We start from the raw sequence: 24,202 nt of genomic DNA on the forward strand, positions 1-24,202 counted from the left end.
CCCTAATCACTGGTGATTATCATCAGGTTCCAAAGTATCCCCATGGCTGTGCCCCAGCAGGCAGTGGCTAGCTGAGCTGCTCTGATCTGAACCATGTGAGTTGGAGTCTCTCAGGAATTCTTTACAGGTGACAGTTTGTTCATATTTATGTTAATCAGTCCAGACAACACACGCCCATTGACTACACTTCATCCAGAGAAGAACTGCTGAGCTCTTGCTGTTATCTGGTCCTCTCTCATTGCCACCCTAGGTTCTTTGGTAGGGTTTTCCTTTCTGGGACCTCTCTGTGATCACTGTGTGCTTGTCCGGGGGCCACTAAGGCCTTTGGCTCATCAGGGATTGTCTAGGGGTTACAGCAACGTTGTGAGAGTCAGGACTTTTTGGTTGAGCCACTGGCTGGCTCTGTGACCATTGGTCAAGTCATTTAATCTTCTGTGCCTTGAATTCCCCTATGGTATAATGAGCACCTGCCACCCAGAAATGTTGGAAGGATGAATTAATGCTGTGTTCTTGTACAATGCCTTGCAACCCAGGATTTCCAAAGTGTTACTATCACTGTTATTTATAGTATTGCACATGGGGATACCCAACCTATTACCTGCATGTACAGGGCTAGATTTTTCAAAAGAATGCAGCTTCTGTCGGCTGCTGAGGGCAGAGCTGTTTTGAAAATCTGGACTATAGGTCTTACACCACGGGAGGTGCACCACTGACTTCAGTGGGAACAGGATCAAGCCCACAGATAGGGCTATCGTGAGAACATGTCTGTTTGCATACGTGCAGCAGAAAATAATTTATTTTTTATGTAATTATTTAATGCAATTTAGCGTGGTTCTTGTTAGCACCAAACATGTGACACAGCACAACACGCTTTGTATGTCTTTCCTCTTTTGACATATGTGATAAATGAAGGTGGGGGGGAGTAGCTCCCTTTTAACGAGCCAGCCAGTTAGCTATAAAATCCCTCTTAGTAGCTGCTCTCTACTTGCTTTACTTGTAAAGGGTTAAAAGTCACTGCGATGCATAGGTAAAAGGAAGTGTGTGGGCACCTGGCCTAAAGAGCCAATGGGAAGGCTATAACTTTTAAAAATTTGAAACAAGACTCCCCTTTTGTCTGTCTGTTGTTGTTCTCGGGAAGAAGGAGAGACAGGGCTGAAACTATGCTGTAAGAAGCTTGGGGCCAAGTATGAAAAATCATCTGAATCATACCTAGAAACTGTTCACTTGAAACCCCCAGATATGTAAATAGATCAGGAAATGTTGAGGAAGATGCCATTAGGTTTATTTCTTTTTATTGCTTTATGGCTTGTGGACTCCTCTGTGCTAACCCCAAATGCTTTTGTTTTGCTTGTAACCTTTAAGCTGGATCTCAAGAAGGTTATTCTTGATGCTTAATTCTTGTAAGTGGGTTTTTTTTTAATCTAGCAGTAGCCTGAGTTTTCAAATGTATTTTCTTTTTTTTTGTTTTTAATAAAATTTACCTTTTTTAAGAACAGGATTAGATTTTGTGTCCTAAGAGATTTGTGCACATGTTGTTTAATTAGCTGGTGGCAACAGCTGATTTCCTTTGTTTTCTTTCTCAGCTCTTCCTGGGAAGTGGGGTGAAAGGTCTTGAGGGTACCCCACAGGAATTCCCAAGTGCCCCTTACTGGGTTCTCAAAGGAGTTTTGCACTTGGGTGGTGGTAGCATCTACTCACCCATCAGAGAAAAACTGTAACCTTGGGAGTTTAATACAAGCCTGGAATGGCCAGTATTAATTTTTAGAATCCTTGTGGGCCCCCACCTTCTGCACTCGAAGGGCCAGAGTGGGGAATCAGCCTTGACAACATATTTATCAGCATGCAGTGGCTGCACTCATTCAGCAACATAGCAATATAACAATACCCCTCCACTGGCTTACAGCCTTTCAGAGACCAGCATTTACAGCGGCAGACGTATGATTTTCTTCAATTGAACAAGCTCCTGAGTGCTTTTCTTATGCAACTGCACTCGAATCCCATGCTAGTGACAGGGCCTCACACATGTTTACAATTTACCTTTTTTAGGAACTAGCTAAGAGGACACCTTCTAAGCATCCCGATCACCAAGCGGTCCAGAATGCATTGCAGGCGATGAAGACCGTCTGCACCAACATCAATGAAACCAAGAGGCAGATGGAGAAGCTGGAAGCCCTTGAGCAGCTGCAGTCCCACATTGAAGGATGGGAGGTATGGTGGCAGCTCAGTGGGGCTGCTAAATCCCCTGTAGGCAGTTAATTATGCTGCATAGCACAAAGGACTGGAGCGCAATGACTCACATTGTATACAGGTACCTCTGCATGTCTTATGTGGTATATATATATATATATATATATATGAGGAACTTGGAAGTCTAGAGGATGAAACTGAAGGTGTTCTAAATTCCTCTTCCTACAAGTCTTGACTTTTCCTGGGAGCTTTCGAAGTTAACCCACCTGCCTTAATAAAAATTTTCTGTCTCCCCTGCCCTCTCCCCCCAAAACAACGACGAGCTAGGGCTGCTATGTCTATATTTGCTGTGATTAGGTAATTCAGGGAAGGGATTCTAGTGAAGTATTTATTAGTGGATGCTGGGAAGAGAACGGCAAGAGAGAGACTGAGAGAGAGAGAATGAGAAATTTGGGGGGGAAGGCAGTCTGGAAAGGAGCCATCCAGTGGTAGATTCTGGCAGAAGATTTAATCCAAAAAAGTTTGTCAGTTTTGTAATTTGATGTCTTTAGCCGAGGCCATGGGATTAGCAGTGCTGCAAACCCGAGGGAGATGTACAGTTTATTTTAACTCCACCATAGGGAGTTAGTGGTGTGAAATGGCTTCATGGGGAGATAGGAGTCAGGAGTTTCGTGTGCCAGACATTTAAAATATCCAGGCTGAGTGCTGCCAGCTAAGGATTCCTTCGCTGATGACATCTATCCAGAGGTCATGTAAACTTCCTCATGTTCGGACTTTTGGGTGTGCTCCAGGACTGTTTGTTTGTTTTAAACCTTGCTCATTTTCCCCCCGAAGGGTGTTCTTGGCATCCAGCTGAAGACCTGAGAGCAACACAGATATCCAGCTGTGTGGTTTTTGGATAGCAAGCTCAGCAAACAAAGCCAGATAAAGTTCAGTACAGCAAGACTCTCAGAAGCAGTTAAAACCTTTGCAGCGTTGATGTGATTTGGGGGTCAGTTAGTCCAGAGGCATGTCTTGAACTTTGAAGCCTCACTGGTGACTCTGCAAGTGTCCATGATGTCATATATAAAACAATATCTAAACCGCACATATTTTTTTAGGGTTTAAATAACCCACAGCAACATTGTAGGGAGGAGAACAGTTTGAGATCTGTTTATCTGCACTGTTGTACAAGAATGCTACCTAGGTCACTCAGCCCATCAGTTTGAAAGTTCAGAAGTGTTTTTCACTAGCAATAAGCTATGAAATACGTTTCTAAGGCTCCTACTGGTGGTTTGAAGGTTGCAGTACCTTCACATATTGTAGAAAGAAATCAATATTGACCGTGTCATTTCTTCTGATGTACATTTAAGCAAGTTGGAAACTGGTTTGTAGTCCCTTACCCTGGGCTTCCACACTGCCAGGGTCTCACAGAATGATGTCACATTTGAGCAACGTAGCCATCCCTAGAAGTGATAGGGACTCAGATACCATTTGCAGTTCAGAACCATGTCTTCAGTTACATTTCACAGTTTATTCCCAGTGAGAAGGGCTCTCAACCTTTGGCAACTTCCAACTTCTGGACTAAGCAAAATGTTTTCCTTTAACAGTGCAGTGATATCAGCTCCAGGGTTGGGTGTGGAAAGAGAAGAAACATGGACAGGTTTTCCCCTTCATTTTCAGTTAACCTTTTAATCACAGTCTCATCTTTAAAATACGAATTTTTCCCTTTCCAATGGTGTTGATGTGGCCCCTGAAATGTTAGCATCATGTATATAAGCTCCCTGCATCACTCATTCTAGATCAGGGGTGGGCAAACTGTGGCCTGCGGGACCGTCCAGCTCGGCCCCTGAGTTCCTAGCCAGGGAGTCTTGCCCTCGCGGGGCTTGCACCTGCCCACCTCCCAGGCTTTCAAATAAGCCTGGAAGGGGATGGTCAGGGGCCAAGGAGTGGGGGAGGAATGGATGGGTCGGGTGTCCTAGGGGGCCTGTCAGGGGGCAGGGGTGTGGACAGGGGTCGGGGCAGTCAGGGGACAGGGAGCAGGGGGGGTTGGATAGGGTGTGGGGTCCCGGGGGGGCCGTTAGGGGTGGGGGGTCCTGGGAGGGGGTGGTCAGGGGACAAAGAGGAGGGGGGGTTGGATGGGTCGGAGGTTTTGAGGGGAGCAGTCAGGGGGCAGATAGGGGGTGGGGGCCAGGCTATTTGAGGAGGCACAGCCTTCCCTACCCGGCCCTCCATTCCGTTTTGCAACCCCAATGTGGCCCTCAGACCAAAAGGTTTGCCCACCCCTGTTCTAGATCAACAATGGCCTTTGCTTCTAGCAGGCTTAATCCACAGCACATACATTGTCAAAAAGCCAGCAAATATCACCTTGATATACTAGATAGGCTTTTTATGATTACCAAGAAAGCTGCATGGCTCTCTGGAGAATCTGAGAGCAGCTCAGTTTAAATTTGTTAATTTCAGTTTAAATCTGCACACCTAATTTGGGAGGAGCTCTACGTTTTCGATTGTTTCTAATTAAATAAACCAGGGCAGTTTTACTGGCATCCCTGACTCTGCCTGTCCTGCTGGATGTCCAAGTGGGGTCTCCAGTCTTCATCCCACTTGCAGTCTGCGCTGCCATTATTATTTCCAGCATGTGAAACAGGGTGACATCTTGCTGCTCCTGTACTCTCTCTTCCTTTTCCTTCTAAGGGTATGGGTACCCACGCTATGAAATGCCTTCTTTGCTGTAGTTATACTGTAACCCTCGTGTAACTTCAATCCAGGTTATCATTGGGTACTGTTTTCATTTTTTAAAAGCCTTTTCTCACTTATGCCTCTATTTGCAACATATTCACCAAGTATTCTATATTTCCTCCACAGCCCTGCTCAGTTCCATGCACAGGACAGAGTCCTGGCCTAATGTTGTTTCAATCCATTTCCGAGACATAATGTAATGATGGGATGCACTATACTATGTCAGGGACAGGGAAACAGCTGCACTTTGAGGGCAGGGTCTGTTTGCCAGGATGAACCCCGCTCACATTCATTTCTCAGTGGGAACTGTGCTAAATCATGGGCAGTATAATTTATAATTTATAATTTACATGGGGCTTTTGTTTAGCACAGAACCAGTTCATACACTGTTTCAATTTAGTACATACTGACAATTCTGTAGGGGAGAGATGAGGTGGGTGAGGTTTTTATCTTTTATTGGACCCACCTTGTCTCTCTAATATCCTGGCACCAACATGGCTGCAACAACACTGCAAAGAACAATGGAAGATATTCTACAGTAATCAGTTAGGGACACCCCATATAGACTGTTTTCCCTGTGCAATCACTACATGCTGATACCCTAGGTTCCCCCCAAATCTGATATGTGCAGAGAAGCAAAATTCCCATCTTAAAAGAACAGCAGGAATCGTAAAGAGATGTGTTAATGCTGAGGCAGATCAATCATTTTATAATTGGCTGTAATTTGAATTCAGTGGGTTTTTTCATATTTTTGACAGATAATATCAAAGTTTATTTTTAAGCATTTTCTTCTATTTTTATCATTTTACATTTTCACAGTTGCAGGAAATTATGAGGGGCGGGGTTAGACAATGGGAGGTTCAGACAATAATTATTTCATGACAGTAGGCATTGAGATTCAAAAAGTTAAAGGTTTACAACTGTTAAAACACAAATTGCAAACATCATGTCAGAATATACAAAGTAAATAACCGTAAATCAAACTAATAAATTCTCAAGCAGCATTTTTCTTACTTTGATTATTTGCAAATTTCAATTATCTATAGTAATATTTTTCATCAGTTTGTGTGTGTATGGTGAAATTGATGTTTACCCACATCTTACTGACAAAAATAGAATACTTCCAAGCCTATCGGTGCCTGTGAAATAATGCTAAACATAGGAACATAGGGCTAGACCCTAGGGAGTGGCCAAACTGTACTTGGTGCAGGCTTAGGGGGAAGAAGAGAGGGTTATACCCTCTGATCATGGAGCTGGCTGGAACTGGTTCAGCCCCCAGTGCAACTTAGAACATTCCTATCACTTAATTTGTGCCAAATGCAGAAGTCCTCAATGGTCTGTTTCACTAGCTGGGAATCAACCAAGTACAATGACACTCCATCCATACTCTGTACAATGGTACAAGGAGAGGATGGCCAGGAACCAGCTACAGCGGCCCTGTGTCTCCTAGGGACTCCACTGTGCTGGGGAATCCTTGAGCAGCTACCTCAGCCAGCTTTGTGATTGCTTTTCGTACACATGGACTGTCGCAGAGCACAACCTGGCCCATATAAGACACAACCATATGATTTTCACGGGTTTGTTTCTAACTTGGACATGTTTGTTGAGAACTTGAGGAAGGAGAGCAGCTATCTATGCTACTGACAGCAGGACTGAGGAGATGGATCTCTAGTAAGTTCATCTTCTAGAAAGATGGTTAACAGAGAACATGACAAAGCTGCAATATCAGGGAGGCTCCGTTGCCCATTCTTAAGGCTACAACTTGTAGTATTTGCAATGCTGGGCACAGAGTCTGACGGATGTTCTGGAGAGAGTACACAGGTGGCAATACAACAGTCTTGGGATTCAAAGGGATTTCTTATGAAGAAAGGATCATTGATTTGAACAGGGAACTCTTATCATGGTATATAAGGTTTTCAATAAGGACATGTTTTAAACTCCAGGGAGAGGACAGTACAAATAGTCACATTCCAAATTAAGAAAGAGGAGATTTACCATCTCACTTATGATAAGTTCACCATTCAGTAGTTGTGATTAGAGCTGAGTAAATAATTGGTTTTTCAGGTCAGTGGCAAAACCAAATATCACAGAGCTGTATGCGTTACTCTCACTTCTTTCTTTCTTTGCCAAAACTATTAGCCAAATCTGACTCTGATTCACAAATAGTTTCAGTCAACCCGAAACTGCATTTTTGGGGCAATAAACTGTCTGAAAAATGTTGCCCAGCTCTAGTTGTGACAGATGTGATAAACAAATGCATAGATTATTAGTAACGATGTTTGAACCCTCGGAATAGAAAAGGTAAAATAAATAAAATGGTCTCTCTCTGCTCTAGGGGTCCAATCTGACTGATATCTGCACACAACTCCTGCTCCAAGGGACTTTGTTGAAAATCTCAGCAGGAAACATCCAGGAGAGAACATTTTTTCTGTTCGATAACCTTCTGGTCTACTGCAAGCGGAAATCCAGGTGAGCCCCAGAGGCATTAACAGGCTTATGGGATAATTCTTAAATGTACCTCTTCCACCAGGGGAAAAACAGCAACAGCCGATCATCTATGCTATCTCCCATCAGCCTCTAGGACTGAGTCACAGGTTTATTATCTGTTCCTTTCATCTGCTTTTACTACTGTTGTTCATTCAGTCGGGTGGACATACAAAGTGCTATACACCAGGATAAGTGTGCAGACCAGTAACAGAGTCCCTGCCCTGAAAAATGTATAGTCTAAAGGCATGAGTTGATACAGCACAGAAGAAACAGAGTAAGGTGTGGCCCTTACAGCTGAAAAGCTTCATAGAGCAGGTGAGTCTTCAGGAATGCTGTGAAGAAGGGCAATTCGCCACTATTCATTGGCAGGTTGTTCCAAGCAGAAGAGGGGCCAAGTGAAAGATGTGAAATCAGGAGAGGGCAGAGGAGACAAGAGGAGGAATCCAGAGAGAATGGAAGGAGAAGACAGGCCACAGGAGTAGAGCTGGTTAGGAAATTTCTGATGGAACAGAGGGTTTTTTTGACAGAAAACGCAGATTCATTGAAACTGGAATATTCTCTAGAAATGTGTCAGTTTTGACGAATTTCCGCTGAAACATAGGCTTGGTGTCCATGGAACCCTGGTGGGTTGCTGGGGAGCATGGGCCTCAGATTTAGGGACCCCAGGGCTTCCGTGGTCTATGGCTGTGGGGCAACATCCCTATGAGGATTGCCCCAGGGTCTGGGATCCCAGGGTTTCCAGGCTCCCAGCCACAGAACTATATTCATTATTTTCCCTTCTTTTCCTGGTAACACTAACTCTCCCATCTTGCCACCTTATAGCCCTATTAGCATAAACTATTATTACTAATGTAGCATTGACAGTGTGCAAGGCTCTTCACAGATATAGCTACTACAGCAATTAGTCCACGTTGTATTGATTTGACTCTCCTTTCAACTTTTATTTCTTCCTTCATGGCTCATATCTCATCCCCACACCTTCCCCTTTCCCTACTTTTCCCTTCATTCTTCGTTCCTTGCTTCCTATTATATCCCCTCTCATAACCCTCACCAATTTCCTCTCCTCTCCTCTCTCTGCTAAAGGTGCTCCTTTTCCCCCTTTACAAATCATTCCTGAAGGAAGCCTCACACTCAGAATGTTGGATCTGACCTTTTACTGCTCAGTTTTGGCCTGCCTAAGAGCTTTCTCGCTCTCTGGTTCTCTTTGTAGTTTATGTTGGTACAACCCGTCCCCTTTTGCACTCTTCCTGGAACACTAAGTTTTAGGAAACAAAATGTTCCACTGCCTTTTAAGCAAGTGTCTGTGTTTTTGCACAGCAGACATTACTGAGCTACTCTGTACTCTGGCGTGGGATCGGACCAGGCTGCTCCAACGCTTTGAGTTCCCCCAAGGGATCAGTGTTGTTTCTCTTTCTTCAATAACGTAACATGGACTATCCAAATCTCCAGAATATGATTTCCATTAAAAAGCAGAGTATTCAAAGAAGCCTTTGGGCATTGCATAATATGAAAGATATATTTAGGGACTAAAAGGCTACTTTAATTTTGGATATTTCCCTTGTCTAGCTGCTATTTATAATTTGGTCCTGAGTGGAAATGAAAGTCTATGCAAAAGTGATAGCATTGTCTGTCAGCCAGCTGCATGAAAACAACTGACACATTAATGGGATGCAGATTTTGTGAAAGTTAACACTTTCTACAGTGGTGCCTGGCTTAAAGCCTAATCACCTGATTCTGATCTCACTTACGCTGATTTTAACTGGTCTAACTCCATTGGCATTACTCCTGATTTACTCCAGTGTAACTGAGATCAGAATCAGGCCCACAACTTTCAGTAAAATGTCAACAATAAGACAAAATGCTGCTGCTCTGTTTTGGAAAATATGGACTCTCACTCTGGTGTAAATCAGAAGTTGATCTGTTAAGCTCAGTGGAGTTACACCACCGTAAAATGGGTTTGGGATCAGAGTCCGGACCCAGATTTTTAAATGCAGGTTTGCTGTTTGATCTTTTACAGAGGCCTAGCAAAGTCTGACAAACTGATGACACAGATTTTCAGGGCTGAGTATTGTTTTGTTACGCTAGAAGCCGCTTTGATTGCTGTTCAAATTGCGTCCTGATGTCAGGAACAATATGCCTCATTTGGGGAAATTGGCTGTCTATCCGAAGGTCTTCATCAGGGCTGTCTGGAGAGCTTCTCTTTTGAATCAACTCAGTCCCCTTGAGGAAATGATCTAATGACTCTAAGATTTCAACCCTTGTCAATCTGATTGCATGTAAATATCTGATCATCACCAACTTGTATTTATCACCAGTGCTAGCTGGAAAATGAAAGATAATGTTCACAAAAGTTTTTTGATTCTCTACTGCCCCGACCTCTGACACCTGTTTTTCATTTCAACAGAAATTCTATGACTAGCTCTTTTTATCGCAACATTATTTATGTCTCTTGGACTCCTGGCATGTCACGACGGCTGCCCCTTAATGTCACAGAATTTGAACACCTGCCATCTTAAACGATGCTCATTTGGCCAGTTTTGTGCTGGTTCATATAGTGGGGTTATTTTTAAATATGAGAGCCAATTAAAGCACAGCAGGTGCCAGCTGGATAGTTTTAAACATCTTCTATGCATAAAGGCCCAGGACATAACAATGAAAAGGCCTTTCCTAGGTTTTTTAACAAGACACTTTAACAGAGATTCTTCTGTAAATTGAATGATCAGGGTACAAACTCTGATGCAAAGGTTGCATCAATGGGGCTGTTATACCAAACAATGATGGTATGAATGCAACATGCAAAGACTTTCAAAATGCATATAGCAAACCATGTAACACTAGCCTCTGTGTGTTTCACTGCCAGCTATGAACTCAGAATGGAGTTTCTGAAAGTTTCCAAAAACTGTCAACCAAACAGAGGCCAAATTTAACATTTTACCTCAAAATCATGCAAAACTGGAGGTTTCATCAAATAACATGTGGAATTCAGCTGTGTCCACTGAAATCTGTGCTGACATTTCTGGTTGGTTCAAACCCACAACAAAGCAAAACTCAGAGAGGTCAAAATGCTCATTAAACCTTGCAAAATGCAGCTGTTAGATCTTTTTGCTACGCTGACAACATGGCATGGTTATCATTGACATGTTGTGCAATAGAATAATTTAATTACTATATTAAGTGGTCAGATCCCCATGAAAAGTGAAATTGGAATAATGTGGATGCAGTTGGCATGGTGGTTTTTTTTAGTCTTAATATATCTCAAACGGAGTGGAACTATTGTTTCTAGTGTTCACTAGATTTAAAGCAAGATATTTGTTATCAGCTACACTTGTTTATTCACATGTAGAATTGGTAACAATATAAATCCATCAGCCCCAGGTTTTCATTGCATTTAGTATATTATTTTTACTGCCTTATTAATAGTTACTTTCCCAGCTCCTAATAAAGTAAATTGAAAACAGGATTACTACAAATTATTTTAAAGATCTTTAAAAGAAAGCCAACACATTTACAAACTCCAATCTCTTCCTCTGGGCAAAGATAAAGGAGAGCTATTAACTGCATTTCTGATTCCTAATTGCAGAGTTGCTGGGAAAAAGGCGTCTAAACGTACCAAGTCAATCAACGGATCCCTCTATATCTTCAGGGGCCGAATAAACACAGAGGTCATGGAAGTGGAGAATGTGGAAGATGGGACAGGTAAGAGATCAGATTTCTCCCTCTAAGGACAGAGCAGGTCCATAGCCTCTCTTGGTAAACTGCAAAGTACAAAAGTACTGCATCTGGTTGCAGTTTGGGTCCTTCCCTGGGCCTTTGACTCAGGCCCCATGTGAGCAGCAAAAAGTATTATATACTCTTGTCATCTGAAATATTGTCAATTGTTACCCTGAGAATCAAGCCATTTATAAAGGATTTGCTGCCATGAATGAAATATGATCAGATATTACTGTCCTTGTGGGCTGGCACTGGAATTTGGCGTTGATAGAAAAGAACTAGTGGGTTTCAGTTCAAATCCTCAGTGGCCCACCTCTTGCTATTGCACTGGGTCATGGGGTTGGTATTCTGTCCTTGAGGCCAGGGGCAGGCTAAGGGGACAATGCAAGAGTCCTATGTTCTTAATGCAAAAATTCTCCCAATGTAAGTTGTGGGGAGGAGCTAGTGGATTCCCAGGAGGCTCAGAATGGAGAATATTGACAAAGAGCAGATTTTGTTTCACTCAACATTTTAGATCCAGATATTTTCTTTAAAGGATTTTCATTTGAAAGCTTCTAGTACGATGAGGCCAAGCTATAAAGCATCACTAATTAGGCCCCTTTTGGGGCTGAGGCCATGGACATGGAGACTGAAAAGGATTCACACTATAGGTTGCTGTAGGTCTGGGTTGTAGCAGAGAAACCAGGGGATGGTTCATGGATTCATTGCTTCCAATGCCAGAAGGGACCACTGTGATCAGGCAGTCAGACCTCCTATATAACACAGGCCATAAGGAGTGCTCTGAATGAATCACTGTTTGAACTAGAGGAGATCTCTTGGGAAAACACGGTGTGTATATGTGTCCATGTGTGAGGGAGTGTGTGTCACTTCCAGGTGTGCACTGCCACTCCCTGCCATATGTCATTTATGCTGGGGTGATGAGAGAATTTCAGCCTCTAAGGCTGTACTTTGACACTTTTCACTTTCCTTGGCAGGATCTTGCACTAAGGGATTTGTCTAATACAAAACATAAATACATCAGTGTATTTTCACTGGAACTCAAGCCATCGGTGAGCCCACTGCGGACTTCCACTGTTAACATGGCTCTTGGAATGAGACTTGTTCAGACTCTTGCTGACTGAGGGACTGCTCCTCAGGCATGGAACTCCCACTGCCATCAGTGGGATTTCTGATTGTTGAGCAGTCACAGTTTCAGGCCCATAACGTACAAGAACCCAAGTTTCAAACTTAGCACACTAAAGATAGGTACCTACATGAGTATTAGATTTTCAGAGGAGCTAAGCACCTTCAGTTTCCATTGACTTCCATAAGAGAGCTGCAAGTGTCCATCACCTGTGAAATTCAGGGCATTTAAATATGGAAATTGTGGCCAAAGTTGTCCAAGGTTAATTTGTTTTCATTAAAGGGCCAGGCCTTCCATTCACTGTCTGGGCTGTGCTTTGTGTTTTTGCAGCAGATTACCACAGCAATGGCTACACGGTGACTAATGGCTGGAAGATACACAACACTGCCAAAAACAAATGGTTTGTCTGTATGGCCAAGACTCCAGAGGACAAACAGAAATGGCTTGATGCTATAATCAAGGAAAGGGAACAGAGAGAGAGTAAGTGAATGGCATATATTCTAACAGCACTGAGTGACTCACACAGGAGAGACACTGTGTATGTGAACACGTGTGTAGGCATACATGGATGTGTGCGTACATGTTTGGGTGACTATGAATGTGTCAGAGGGAGAGAGAAGCTGTTCTAGTTTCTTAAAGATTTCAGAGTAACAGCCGTGTTAGTCTGTATTCGCAAAAAGAAAAGGAGTACTTGTGGCACCTTAGAGACTAACCAATTTATTTGAGCTTAAGCTTTCGTGAGCTACAGCTTACATCCGATGAAGTGAGCTGTAGCTCACGAAAGCTTATGCTCAAATAAATTGGTTACTCTCTAAGGTGCCACAAGTACTCCTTTTCTTTTTAGTTTCTTAAAGTTTTCCTCTGTATGACAGTGGCTTTTTAATGGCCAACTTTAATGACAAGAGAATCAAGTGACTGGAAGCATCTACTTCTTAATTTACCCCATGGCATTTTAATCCCCATGCATCATTATATTTACAGGAATCAAATTGTCAGTTTCTTTTATGCATTGAAGCACTTTGAAACGTCTACACTTAATCGATTTTTAAGTCTTTTATTTGTAAATAGAGTCTGCAAGATGGAAAAAAACAGTCTTTTGCCAGGCAGTGCTACAATCTCATCCTCACAAGGAGTCAACCTAAATGTTTCTGGGCTGTGCATTGAAATAAAACAATTCAGGGAGAACATCTTCGGGACTGTTTGGACTTCGCAGACTAGGAATGCTGACAAATCTGTGCAAATGTTTGTGTCGCTTTTATCTTTCTGGAACTGAATGAAACACTGAATGATTGTCTGATCGAACTGTTCTGTAAGAGAGAGGTAAGGTCGATGGAGCCTAAACACAGGATGGGGAGCCAGGAATCCTTGAGTGAAAAGGTTCTGACACCAACTCGCTCTGTAGCCTCAGACAAGTTATTTGACTACTCAGCCTGTTTCCCTATCTTCAGAATGGGAACAATAACTCATTGGCAGAGGTGTGGCCAGTTAACATTTCCAAAGCACTTTGGAGATTAGGAGCCTGACCTATAGAAGTATCCTCCCATTTTGCAGGCACTGTTTTGAGGGTGCAGTTGGCCTCATTTGCAGCTGTAACTACCTACTTCTGCCAGCACAAACTTAGGTCAGTTTGAGACCCCTTTTTTACCTAAGCCCTATAAATGTTAAGTGATCCTGGTTTTCACTAGGAATTTCAAAGGATTTTAAGGAAGATGGACACCAAAATCCCACTGAAATTTAATTGGAGTTAGGTGCCTAAATCCCTCAGGCTGCTTTGGAAATCCCAACTCTAATTATTATAATACAATACTTTATGGCATGATAAAATGCAGTACAGAGTAGTGTAATACAATACAAATTCCAATGTGGGCTGTTATCTTGGAATACAAGAATCATTGATAGCATGCCTTGTCATAGCTGAATGCCAAGGTACCTGCCAATAATAGGGAAACCAGCTTCAGAATACTGTCCAGCCATAGCATAAATGAAAGTGAACTCCTAACCTCAGGCCAAAATCAATACGAGAAGGAATATCTCTGAAGGCCAGTGAGAGAGTTTTACCTTTTTAAAGAATGTTTCAAACCATTGGAGGCTGGGAGGTCTCTGCTCACTAATCAATTCTGCATCACATTCTAACAGAGGGATCCTGCTGTGCTACTTTAGCATTTTTCATTCAAATGAAGTTCCTGGCTCCCAGGCCTATGCTCAGAACACTAGCCCAAGTCACTCCAAATCTTCATTGCAGATGAAATTCTTGTTTTATGGCAGCTTGATGTTTTGTGCAATCAGGTTAAAAATAAAAAAGAGAGAAAGGTTTAATAAGAAACAAAAGAGAAAGGGTGAGACAAACAGAACCATGGTTAAATAAATGGTTGGGCAGGGGAGAGAAGAGACAACCATCGGGATGGTTGGGGACAAAGCAGAACCACAAGAACACTTAAAAATTAGAGTATTGTAATGATACAGGCTCTTTGCTGGTATACATAGGCACGGGAACTACGGGTGCGGGGGGTGCTGCAGCACCCCTGGGCTCCCAGCTACCACCCCACGCCCAAGGTCTTTGTTGCCGCCCCACACCCCGGGTCCTGGCTGCCACCCCATGCTCTGCTGCTGTCCAGCGCCCGGGGTCCATTCTGCTTAGACACGTACTCCAATTCTACAACCTTGATTCAAAATTGTTGGTTACTTTTTGATAATTATGACCTCATCCACTGTGTGCCACGGTGTGTGCCTCTGTAAAGCAGGGGAAACAATACTTTCCTACTTTGGGGCCATAGTATGAAATGTAATATTTGTAGAATGCTTTTAGATCCTCAGGTGGAAAGTTATAGAGAAATATCAATTATTATTATTGTGCCTTTCAAACAGAGAATTCTGACTCAGGTGAGGAACCATCTGTTGGGGTAGCTGAACTCTTAACAACAACAACAACAATAAAAATACACAACAAAATCCTTAGGAAAAAAATACAGAAAATCTTGGTGAAGGAAGCGAAATTATATTTAAATGGAAAATTTCTCAAAATTTTATGTGCAGCATCAGCCACTCTGTCTTTTTTTTTCCGGCTGCTTTTCATCATCCTGGTTTATGACGTGGCAGTCGATGACAGGAACTCTGGATAAACACGACTATCATGTCAGACATTCCAGACCTTATTGGAAAGCTTCATTTGACTCAGTACTTGCAAGGTCACAGAGCTATCAGTGTTTGGATTAGAAACCTTGGTGAGCTTCCCAATTCTGTGTGATCCTGGAATAAGCTGTGTAGAATGTTCATTCTAGTCTGCTGTTTACATCGGAGCGTGGGGAATTCGGTCATGTCAGACCAGAATGAAACATGTGTACTATTACACTGGCTGTTTTCTATCACAAGTTCACATTGCAAATTAGCTTTGGCTACACATAACAGCATACATATTTGAATCAGATCATAGGATAGGGGAAGTAATACTAAGTCAGGAGGTCTGCAGAACCAAAACCTTTAGGCAGATATTGGATACATGAAACATGCTACCTTTTCAGAATGAAATATTGCATAAGACTCTCACTTCTTAAGCACATGTGCCAAACCTATGAAACAAATGCAATAACCGTTTGAAAAAACTCAAAGGCACTGTGGTGAATAATTGGTGGCTATCAGAGGTGTTAATTTATGTTCAACTTTATTTCTTCAAACATAAAATAAGGCTAGAAGGGGTAAACTCGGCAGCCTTTAGAGATAATTATGTATCTCTCTATCTAACTAGCCTTTCAGGCTGTTGCTTTAGTCTATAAAGTGAATGTACTGCTGGTGAAAGGTGCCAGAATAAAATAACTGGAAAATGAAGTCCTCTGTTCATTTGCCAGACAGGTACAGCACAGACAACAGCAGTGTGTGCTACCTCCATGCTCTGTCCCACCCAAGTGCCTTAACCCTCGATGGCAGGGGCAAAAAGATAGTTTCCATGGTCTTTCATAAGATAAGAAAGGCCAGCTGTGACATGGATGCATGTTCACTAGGAGATGGTGTCAGACCAATAGGCTGATTTCAGACTAGCCGTCTGGTTGTTGCAACTTTCAGTCATGATTAAATTGGGCCACATGCAAACTGAGAGCTGGAAGGTGACACCCTTCCTATATCCCATCACCACTTGCCTAAGTCATCCAGTATCTCTCCAGCTGGCTGCTTGATATGGTAGCCACAGTGTATCGTCTAGCACAGGGGCATTTATAAACAGCTTATTTACTGGCGGTAAGCCGAGGAATCAGCATTCATATCTAGATTGGGTTTAAGTCAGGATCTGGATTTACTGTCAACAGAATTTTGGCCCCAATGATGGAAGTCTCTTAAAATCATCTGTTCTGACAAAATTTCTGTCATCTTGAACTAATTCTTGTGAGGGTTACAGCGGCACCAGGAGTGAATGGGGAATGATTTGTTTGTTTGTTTGTTTGTTTGTTCCAACTCGTGCATGTTCTCAGTGCATGTTTCTGAGAACATTCCACTATGTGGGATGTGATGGAAGCCTCGTGTTTGGGGTCCTTTGTTTCTGAGCTGATGATCTCCATGGGAAACTCAGAAGAAAGGATGCAAGCTTCACCTGCGCACTGAACCACCCGTCAATTTTGCATCCAGATTGTGAAGGGGCCCACTTTCCCAATGCTTGTAAAATAAGACACTGCCATAAACTCTTATTGTCCCGTGTGGCTGCTGGTGCTTTGCGTATGCGTCTGGCCTCAACTTTTGGCTTTGAGCGAATGCTTTGATGGCCAGGATCTGAGGGAACTCCTGCTTTGTATTCCAGGTCTGAAACTGGGGATGGAGCGGGATGCGTACGTCATGATTGCGGAGAAAGGAGAGAAGCTGTATCACATGATGATGACCAAGAAAGTGAACCTTATCAAAGACAGGAGGAGAAAATTAAGCACTGTTCCCAAGTGCTTTCTTGGCAAGTAAGTGATGTTTGGTTTGAAAAGGCCCTTTCATGCCAATTAACCGAAGGGACTGGGTTTTCTGTGGATGGTATTGTGAGGGTAGATCAGCTGTGCTTTGCCAGGGTTTAATCGGAAAGGCCATAACCCCCATTACAGCTGCAGTTCATTAAAATTAATCATTAATTTCTATTCAGTGCTCTGTGCAGGCTGTACAATAGCAGCACATTCCACTGTGGAATATTTCACAACAATTATTTCAGATCGGCAGCAGGAGTAAGGAAAAGAGCCTAACCTCCTGATAGCCCACCTGTAGGGGATGCTTTATGAGCAACGTTTGAACCCAGTAGAGCTACACCAGCCTCAGTATCAAATCTAGAGTGTGCTCATTTAGTTATTGCTCACCAGAGACAACATAAATTGAACAGGAGACCTCATGTCTTGTAGAAGTAAGGGATAAAAAGGACTTTCTTATGGGAGAAAAATCTCTCAGTCAGGCTAGACATTAGGAAATAATTCTTAACCGTCACAGAGATTATGTCTTGGAAGAGACACTGTGGAGCTGCCAGAGCACCATTACAAGAGGCGGTCAAGGAGAGATTAGATAAGGCACTAGTGGGACTATTGTAGGGAAATGTCCTGCACAGCTCACAGGGAGTCAGAGTTGGTGACCTGAGAAGACTTTTCCGACTCGACTGCCTATAGTTGAAATTATCAGCTGGGAAAAAATAATTTTGAGAGACAGCTTATCCAGATACTTCCCCTCCCTCCTGTTCCCAATCACTGTAGCGAGGTGGTTTGCATGCAGCAGCCCTTGGGTGTATGTGAAGTGGAAGTGATGCACTGTCTTTATGCCTGACAGACAGCAGTCTTGATGGACAGATTGGTATTCCTGGTAGAGTGAAAGTGCTTGACTCCTTTTTATTTTGCTACATTCACATGGAAAGCTTGGCTCTGGACGTGAGGCAAGTTCTAGTATTTCCCAGTTTATGCACAACCAGAAGTGCCAGACCAAAAGGTTGTGTTCTCACAATAGAATATCAGGGTTGGAAGGGACCTCAGGAGATCATCTAGTCCAACCCCCTGCTCAAAGCAGGACCAATCTCCAATTTGTGCCCCAGATACCCCTAAATGGCCCCCTCCAGGATTGAACTCACAACCTTAGGTTTAGCAGGCTAATGCTCAAACCACTGAGCTATCCCTCCCTCTTTTGCTGAGTCCCTGTATTTTATCTAGTTTCAAGAGTCATGGAATTTCCTGGTCAAGCTCTTTCTTTTTAAACATACTCTTTTTGGTATTGTAAATGTTTCACACTTTCTTCTGCTCATTGCCCTCAGTCCTGCCTGGCAACAAGCCTGATATTCCAGTCTTGGAAACCTGATGCAGTTCTGCCAATGTCCCACAATCCTGATCCCTCCTAGGACCCATGACCTACCAAAGCACCTTAATCCTGAACTATTGTGTCCCTGCTATTTCATCCAGAATGCTACTCTTCTCCATAAAAAGTAGCTTTGCCAGTACACTTCAGCCTTTACCTAAAGCAACTTTGCTATTCTAGTCCTGGGTCCCCAGTACAGCTCAGCCAATGCATTTCAATCTTAGCCTTTTTGCAGACTTGCCATTCCATTCCTGGGCTTGCCCTGAACAATTCATTTCAGTGGTTACCTGCACATTTGTGGGCCATTCCAGCCCAGGATCTCAAAGAAGAAGTTACTGTCGTGTTGAATTGTGTGCATAGGCGCCAACTTCCCTGCTTTCCCCTGGGTGCTCGACCCCCTCTCTGCCCCGGCCCTGCCCCCATTCCACCCCTTCCATGTGGCCCTGCCCTAAATCCATTCCAACCCCTTCCCCAAAGTCCCCACTCCAACTCCGCCCCCTCCCTGCCCCTATTCCAACCCGTTCCCCAAATCCCCGGCCCCGCCTCCTCCCCTGAGCATGCCACGTTCCCGCTCCTCCCCCTTCCTCCCTCCCTCCCTCCCAGCACGCCACCAAACAGCTGTTTGGCAGCGGCCGGGGGGAAGTGCTGGGAGGTAGGCGGAGGAGGAGAGACGCGGCATGCTCAGGGGGGGGAAGAGAAGGTGGCAGAGGAGGAGGTGGGGCGGGGAGGAGGGGGTCTTGGCTGCCAGTGGGTGCAGATCACCCACTAATTTTTCCCAGTGGGTGCCTGGTGGTTTTGAGGTACAGGCATGTGTCAGCTGAGAATAAGATTGAGGCTGCTAAACTCATTTCACTCTTGCCCTTAGACTATCTCGCAGGATCCTACTGCACTAGAGCAATAGCTCTAAATGAGTCAAGGGAGAAAGTGTGGCTGTGGAGGGAAAAGCTAACACTGATGTGCTGTGAACTAGCCATAACTGCCTCCCACACTCTGATGTTATGAGTTATAGAAATATCAAGTGTATTTATTTTTTGGACTCTCTCTGGAATTGGATTCCAAGGAATGATTTATTAGAGAGTAAATCCACCTTGCTAAGTTCTCTTCAGGTGCACTGGCAGACCATACAGGTATGCAAATAATCATACTCTGTGAAAGGGATGCTTTAGTGTCAAGAATGCATTTGCCACAAGGGTTGCTTTTTGTACTTTTTTTCCTGAGTTTTGCAATGTAGAGGGGTTAGCAACCCTAGAAAGTTTCAAATGTGTCTGGGCAGATTGGAGCAACCTAAATGGGTTGGAAAGATTTTTCTGTGTATTTCTTGAGGAGCAGAAACCCAGTAACTTCAGGAGTTGGGAGAAGTGATGTGGCTGTCAGAATTTAGAATTAAGACTAATCTAAATTATGCTGGGTACAAAGCAGGGATCCGACAAGTGCCAAGGGGGCTTATAACAAGCTTTACCCCATCTCCCAACCCCACCTGAGCCGAGCAGAGCTGAGTATTTGCCCGTGGACCCTATTTAAGCTGAGGCAAAAGTGTCCAAGCACCTTCTTGCCCCCAGGACCTAAATTGGCCATCTATACCACTTTCTACCGATTGAAGTGACAAGTGAAATGGATGACCATATATTTAGGGCTTTAAAGTGCATTTTATTGAAATAGAAAGGCAGGATTATAGACAATTCCTCAGAGAGATTATGTTTAAATACCAAGGGCTAAATTCTGCCCTCACACAGGTGCATACAGCTAACACTGAAATCATGTATGTAGTAGAATGTGACTCAACGACATTCCCAAATAGCACCAAATTAACTAACACATTTGTGGTAGGCACTGGTTACCAACTTTCTAATTGCAGAAAACCAAACAACCCTGCCCTGCCCCTTCCCCGAGGCCCTGCCCGTATTCTGCCTGCTTTTTGAGGCCCTGCCCCTGTTCATTCCATCCCCCTCCCTCCATTGCTTGCTCTCCCCCATCCTCGCTCACTTGCTCATTTTCACCAAGCTGGAGCAAGAGGTTGGGGTGTGGGAGGGGTGAGGGCTCTGGCTGGGGTGCGGGCTCTGGGGTAGGGCAGGGAATGAGTGTTTTGGGATGCAGACGGGGACTCCAGGTTGGGGCCGAATGCTGGGAGGGAGTTTGGGTGCAGGAGGGGGTGCAGGGTATGGGCTCTGGGAGAGAGTTTGAGTGAGAGAAGGGGCTCAGGGCTGGGTTTGGGGTGCAGGAGACGGTGCAGGGTGAGGGCTCCGGGAGGGGGCAGGGGTTGGGGTGTGGGAAGGGGTGCAGAGTGCATGCTCCGGGAGGGGGCTCAGGGCTGGAGCAGGGGTTGTAGTGCAGGAGGGGGTTCGGGATGCAAGCTCTGGGCAGTGCTTACCTCAGGTGGCTCCCAGAAGCGGATGGTATGTCCCTGCGGTTCCTAGGCACATGGGTGGCCAGGGGGCTCTGCACGCTGCCCGTACCCGCATGCACCACCCCCACAGCTCCCATTGGATGCGGTTCCTGGACAATGGGAGATGCGGAGCTGGTGCTCAGGGTAGGGGCAGCATGCATAGCCTCTCTGGCTGCCCCTGGGCCTAGGAGCTGCAGGGACATGCCAACCACTTCTGGGAACTGCACAGAGCCATAGCAGGCAGGGAGCCTGCCTTAGCCCCTCTGCACTGCCAACCAGACTTTTAATGGCCCAGTCAGCAGTGCTGACCAGAGCCACCAGGGTCCCTTTTTGACCAGGCGTTCTGGTTGAAAACCGGATGCCTGGCAACCCTACCTTTAGGGGAAATTTTGCTGTGTGCTGGGCTTCTGGCTAAGCTCTAGAGTGGTGTACTCCATTCCAGACATACAGACCAGGGAGTGAAACCGTGTTTAGACACCAGGGGGCAGACCCTCAATTGGTACAAATTGTTCATTGATTTGCGCTATGAAAATTTATACCCTCTGCGGATCTGCCCCCAGATCTGAGAGGGAGGCTACAGCCCTTCCAGCTCCTGCTTTTTTTGTGTAGAACTAGATCCCCGGAGTTTGCTGGGACTCCCCAATATAAAACAGTTCTCTTTAAGTATAAAAATAGAACTGATGGAGAAAAATAACTGAATGCTGCTCCAAAGACCCTGAAGCCTTTAGCAAAGTGAGATGGTTTTCTTAAGTACTGCTTTAAGATTTTTATGGCATTTGGTTCTCAAACAAAATAAGTGTTTGCTCTGCAGACTTAATAAACTCTGAGAAGTATGTGACCCAGAAATATTGGCAGCTGCTGGACTGTTACCAAAAAAACATCTGTTTGAAGCCAAAGAAGGACAATTGGGAGTTTACAGGATGATGGAATTTTAACCTCATGCATTTGTTAAGCAGGAGGGGGTGGGCGTGCAAATTGCCAGGTAGACAGCTGAGTGATCATTTGCACACACAGTTACTTGATTTTCATGACTTCCAGGCACAAAGGTAATAATATTGCAGGTAACTTCGCCTACAATTTAATTGCATGTTAATTTTTGAACTAAATGTGTTTTAACATCAGACCCTGAGTGTCTAATTCGGTCTCCCATGAGTCCCTGGGGCTTAGTTCCTCATTTCATTTGCTAATGACCCCTTCTGGCAGACAAGGAGTAACATTGACTGGCTCAAAGAAAAGACATATCCTACCTTCTTCACCGTTAATCCATGGGGGAAAGCAAAGGATCGCCGGGGCTACAAGAGGAGTTCATAGTGTTTGTCATAGTGGGGAAGAGGTTTGAGCATTAGCCTGCTAAACCCAGGGTTGTGAGCTCAATCCTTGAGGGGGCCATTTAGGGATTGGGGGCAAAAATTGGGGATTAGTCCTGCTTTGAGCAGCAGGTTGGACTAGATGACCTCCTGAGGTTCCTTTCAACCCTATGATTCTATGTGTCTCCATACAGGATTTATTTCACATACTCTTTCCCTAAAGTATTAGGTGCCAGTCTTCCAACCCTCAGCTTTTACTTGTGCACACACAAAATCATGCATTGGCAAGTTTGCAGCTGCAAACACCTCTGCACATTCTAATGTTTGTACATGCCCTTTAAATAATCTAACACCTGTTAGCACACAAGTGTATCGTTTGCACCTGCAAAGCTTATTGGGAGCTATGCCAGAGAGGTACAATGGAACATGCATGCGATTCTGCAGGCACATAATTAGGTAGCACAACTCCTATTCCCAGTAATGGGAGTGGAGCATTTGATTCCCACCCATCTCTCTGATAGTTTATTTCCTTATTCAGAATCACTGGGAGACCCTTCTAAGATGTTGGGCTTGATACATCACTGTTTTACTCTGGTCTTTTTACAAACTGTTGGTTTCTATGAGATGACGCTGGTGTAACGAAGCAGTTCTGCCGCTTTCTTTTTGCCATTACAATTCCATGGTAGTCCCTCAACAAGCTGAAGCTGTTTCTTATTGTTGTTGTTCTAAAAGCAAAACAGTTACGCTACCTGGGCGGGGATGAGTCAGCCTGTGATAAACACAGAAAGGCTAAAAATGCTGCATTAAAAGCCCATAATTGGAGGCATGGATGCTGGTTTTGATAAGCAACAGCCTTACACAAATTGGCAGGCACTCAACTGGTTTATTGAACTCAGAGTTCCCATATGTTGCTCTGCTTTCAAATATTCCTTTTGTTCTTTTCGATGAATTTTACATATTCTGGTGTAGTCCCTGATTAAACCGACAAATTTGCTAGGTCCCCCAACGGCACTGCCTGTGTCCCATTCATCAGGCTGGCAATGTTTATATTTTCTATACATTCTGTCACTCTTGAGTCACACACAACATAGCTAACTGTATTCAGAAGTTTTCCTCTGCCCTGTTTGCAGCTCTGCCTTCATCATAGAAACAAGCTATGTGTCAAAGCACTGTGATTCACCTGCTCATTCAGAATTAGTATGCCACATACCACCAACTTTTAGTAGGGTAGGAGGGATTGATAATCATTTAATTATAAGACAGGCACCAGCTTTAATGCAATGACCTTAAATTAGCCTATCAACAGGACTTGAACTCAATCTGAGTCTACTCTAATTTACAATGATGTAACTCTATTAAAGATGATGGAGTTACCCCAGTGCAAAACCAGTGAGGGAGGCGAATCAGACCCAGTGAAGTAAGATGAATATATCTTTCAATTCAAGCCATGTACGTTGCTTTGATGGATACCAGGGTAAAAATATCATTTCCCTATCTGTGATTTATTGTTTTTTAAGGGCATTAGTACACCTTCCTTTTCTGCTTTCATTTGGGAGTCTGGAGCACTCATTAAAATAAGTCTCTGTTGTAGCCCTTTTTGAACCAATTGGACCTTCTTTCCCTCCAAGTCTTCTAGTTTTGGAGAATTAAGGGAACTGTTTCCCACAGGAAACATGCTTCATCTGCAGACCATTTCCCACAGAAATGTAGGAAATCCAGCTGTCTAGAAGAGGCGCCGTCATTCCCTTCTGTGTACTGTAGCCGAAATGTCGTGTAGATGTTAATGCGGTGCTTCAAGAAGAGTCACCAGTGGTTGGTTAATGTCTGGCAGAGACATGTTTGCTTGCCCTTAGGGAGAGAGAGCTAATTGCTTTTGCTATTCTACTTCCCCTTGCAGTGAGTTTGTATCCTGGCTCATGGAGATTGGGGAGATAAGCAAGCCGGAGGAAGGGGTCAACTTGGGACAAGCTCTATTGGAAAATGGCATCATTCATCATGGTG

The 24,202-nt window shown here is 44.0% G+C and overlaps 1 protein-coding gene across 2 annotated transcripts in view; it reads left to right on the plus strand.

The window, feature by feature from the left end:
• Positions 1–24,202, plus strand: part of PREX1 (phosphatidylinositol-3,4,5-trisphosphate dependent Rac exchange factor 1) — a 220,968-nt gene that overhangs the window by 122,765 nt on the left and 74,001 nt on the right. For both annotated transcript variants that reach the window (XM_077832160.1, XM_077832161.1), the window contains exons 6-11: positions 2,047–2,208; positions 7,241–7,374; positions 10,973–11,088; positions 12,557–12,706; positions 17,007–17,154; positions 24,099–24,199. In XM_077832160.1, coding sequence (XP_077688286.1) covers positions 2,047–2,208; positions 7,241–7,374; positions 10,973–11,088; positions 12,557–12,706; positions 17,007–17,154; positions 24,099–24,199 — 811 coding nt within the window. The remainder of the gene's footprint in view (positions 1–2,046; positions 2,209–7,240; positions 7,375–10,972; positions 11,089–12,556; positions 12,707–17,006; positions 17,155–24,098; positions 24,200–24,202) is intronic.

The sequence above is a fragment of the Eretmochelys imbricata genome, chromosome 13 (assembly GCF_965152235.1).
Source record: "Eretmochelys imbricata isolate rEreImb1 chromosome 13, rEreImb1.hap1, whole genome shotgun sequence".
Classification (NCBI taxonomy): domain Eukaryota; kingdom Metazoa; phylum Chordata; order Testudines; family Cheloniidae; genus Eretmochelys; species Eretmochelys imbricata.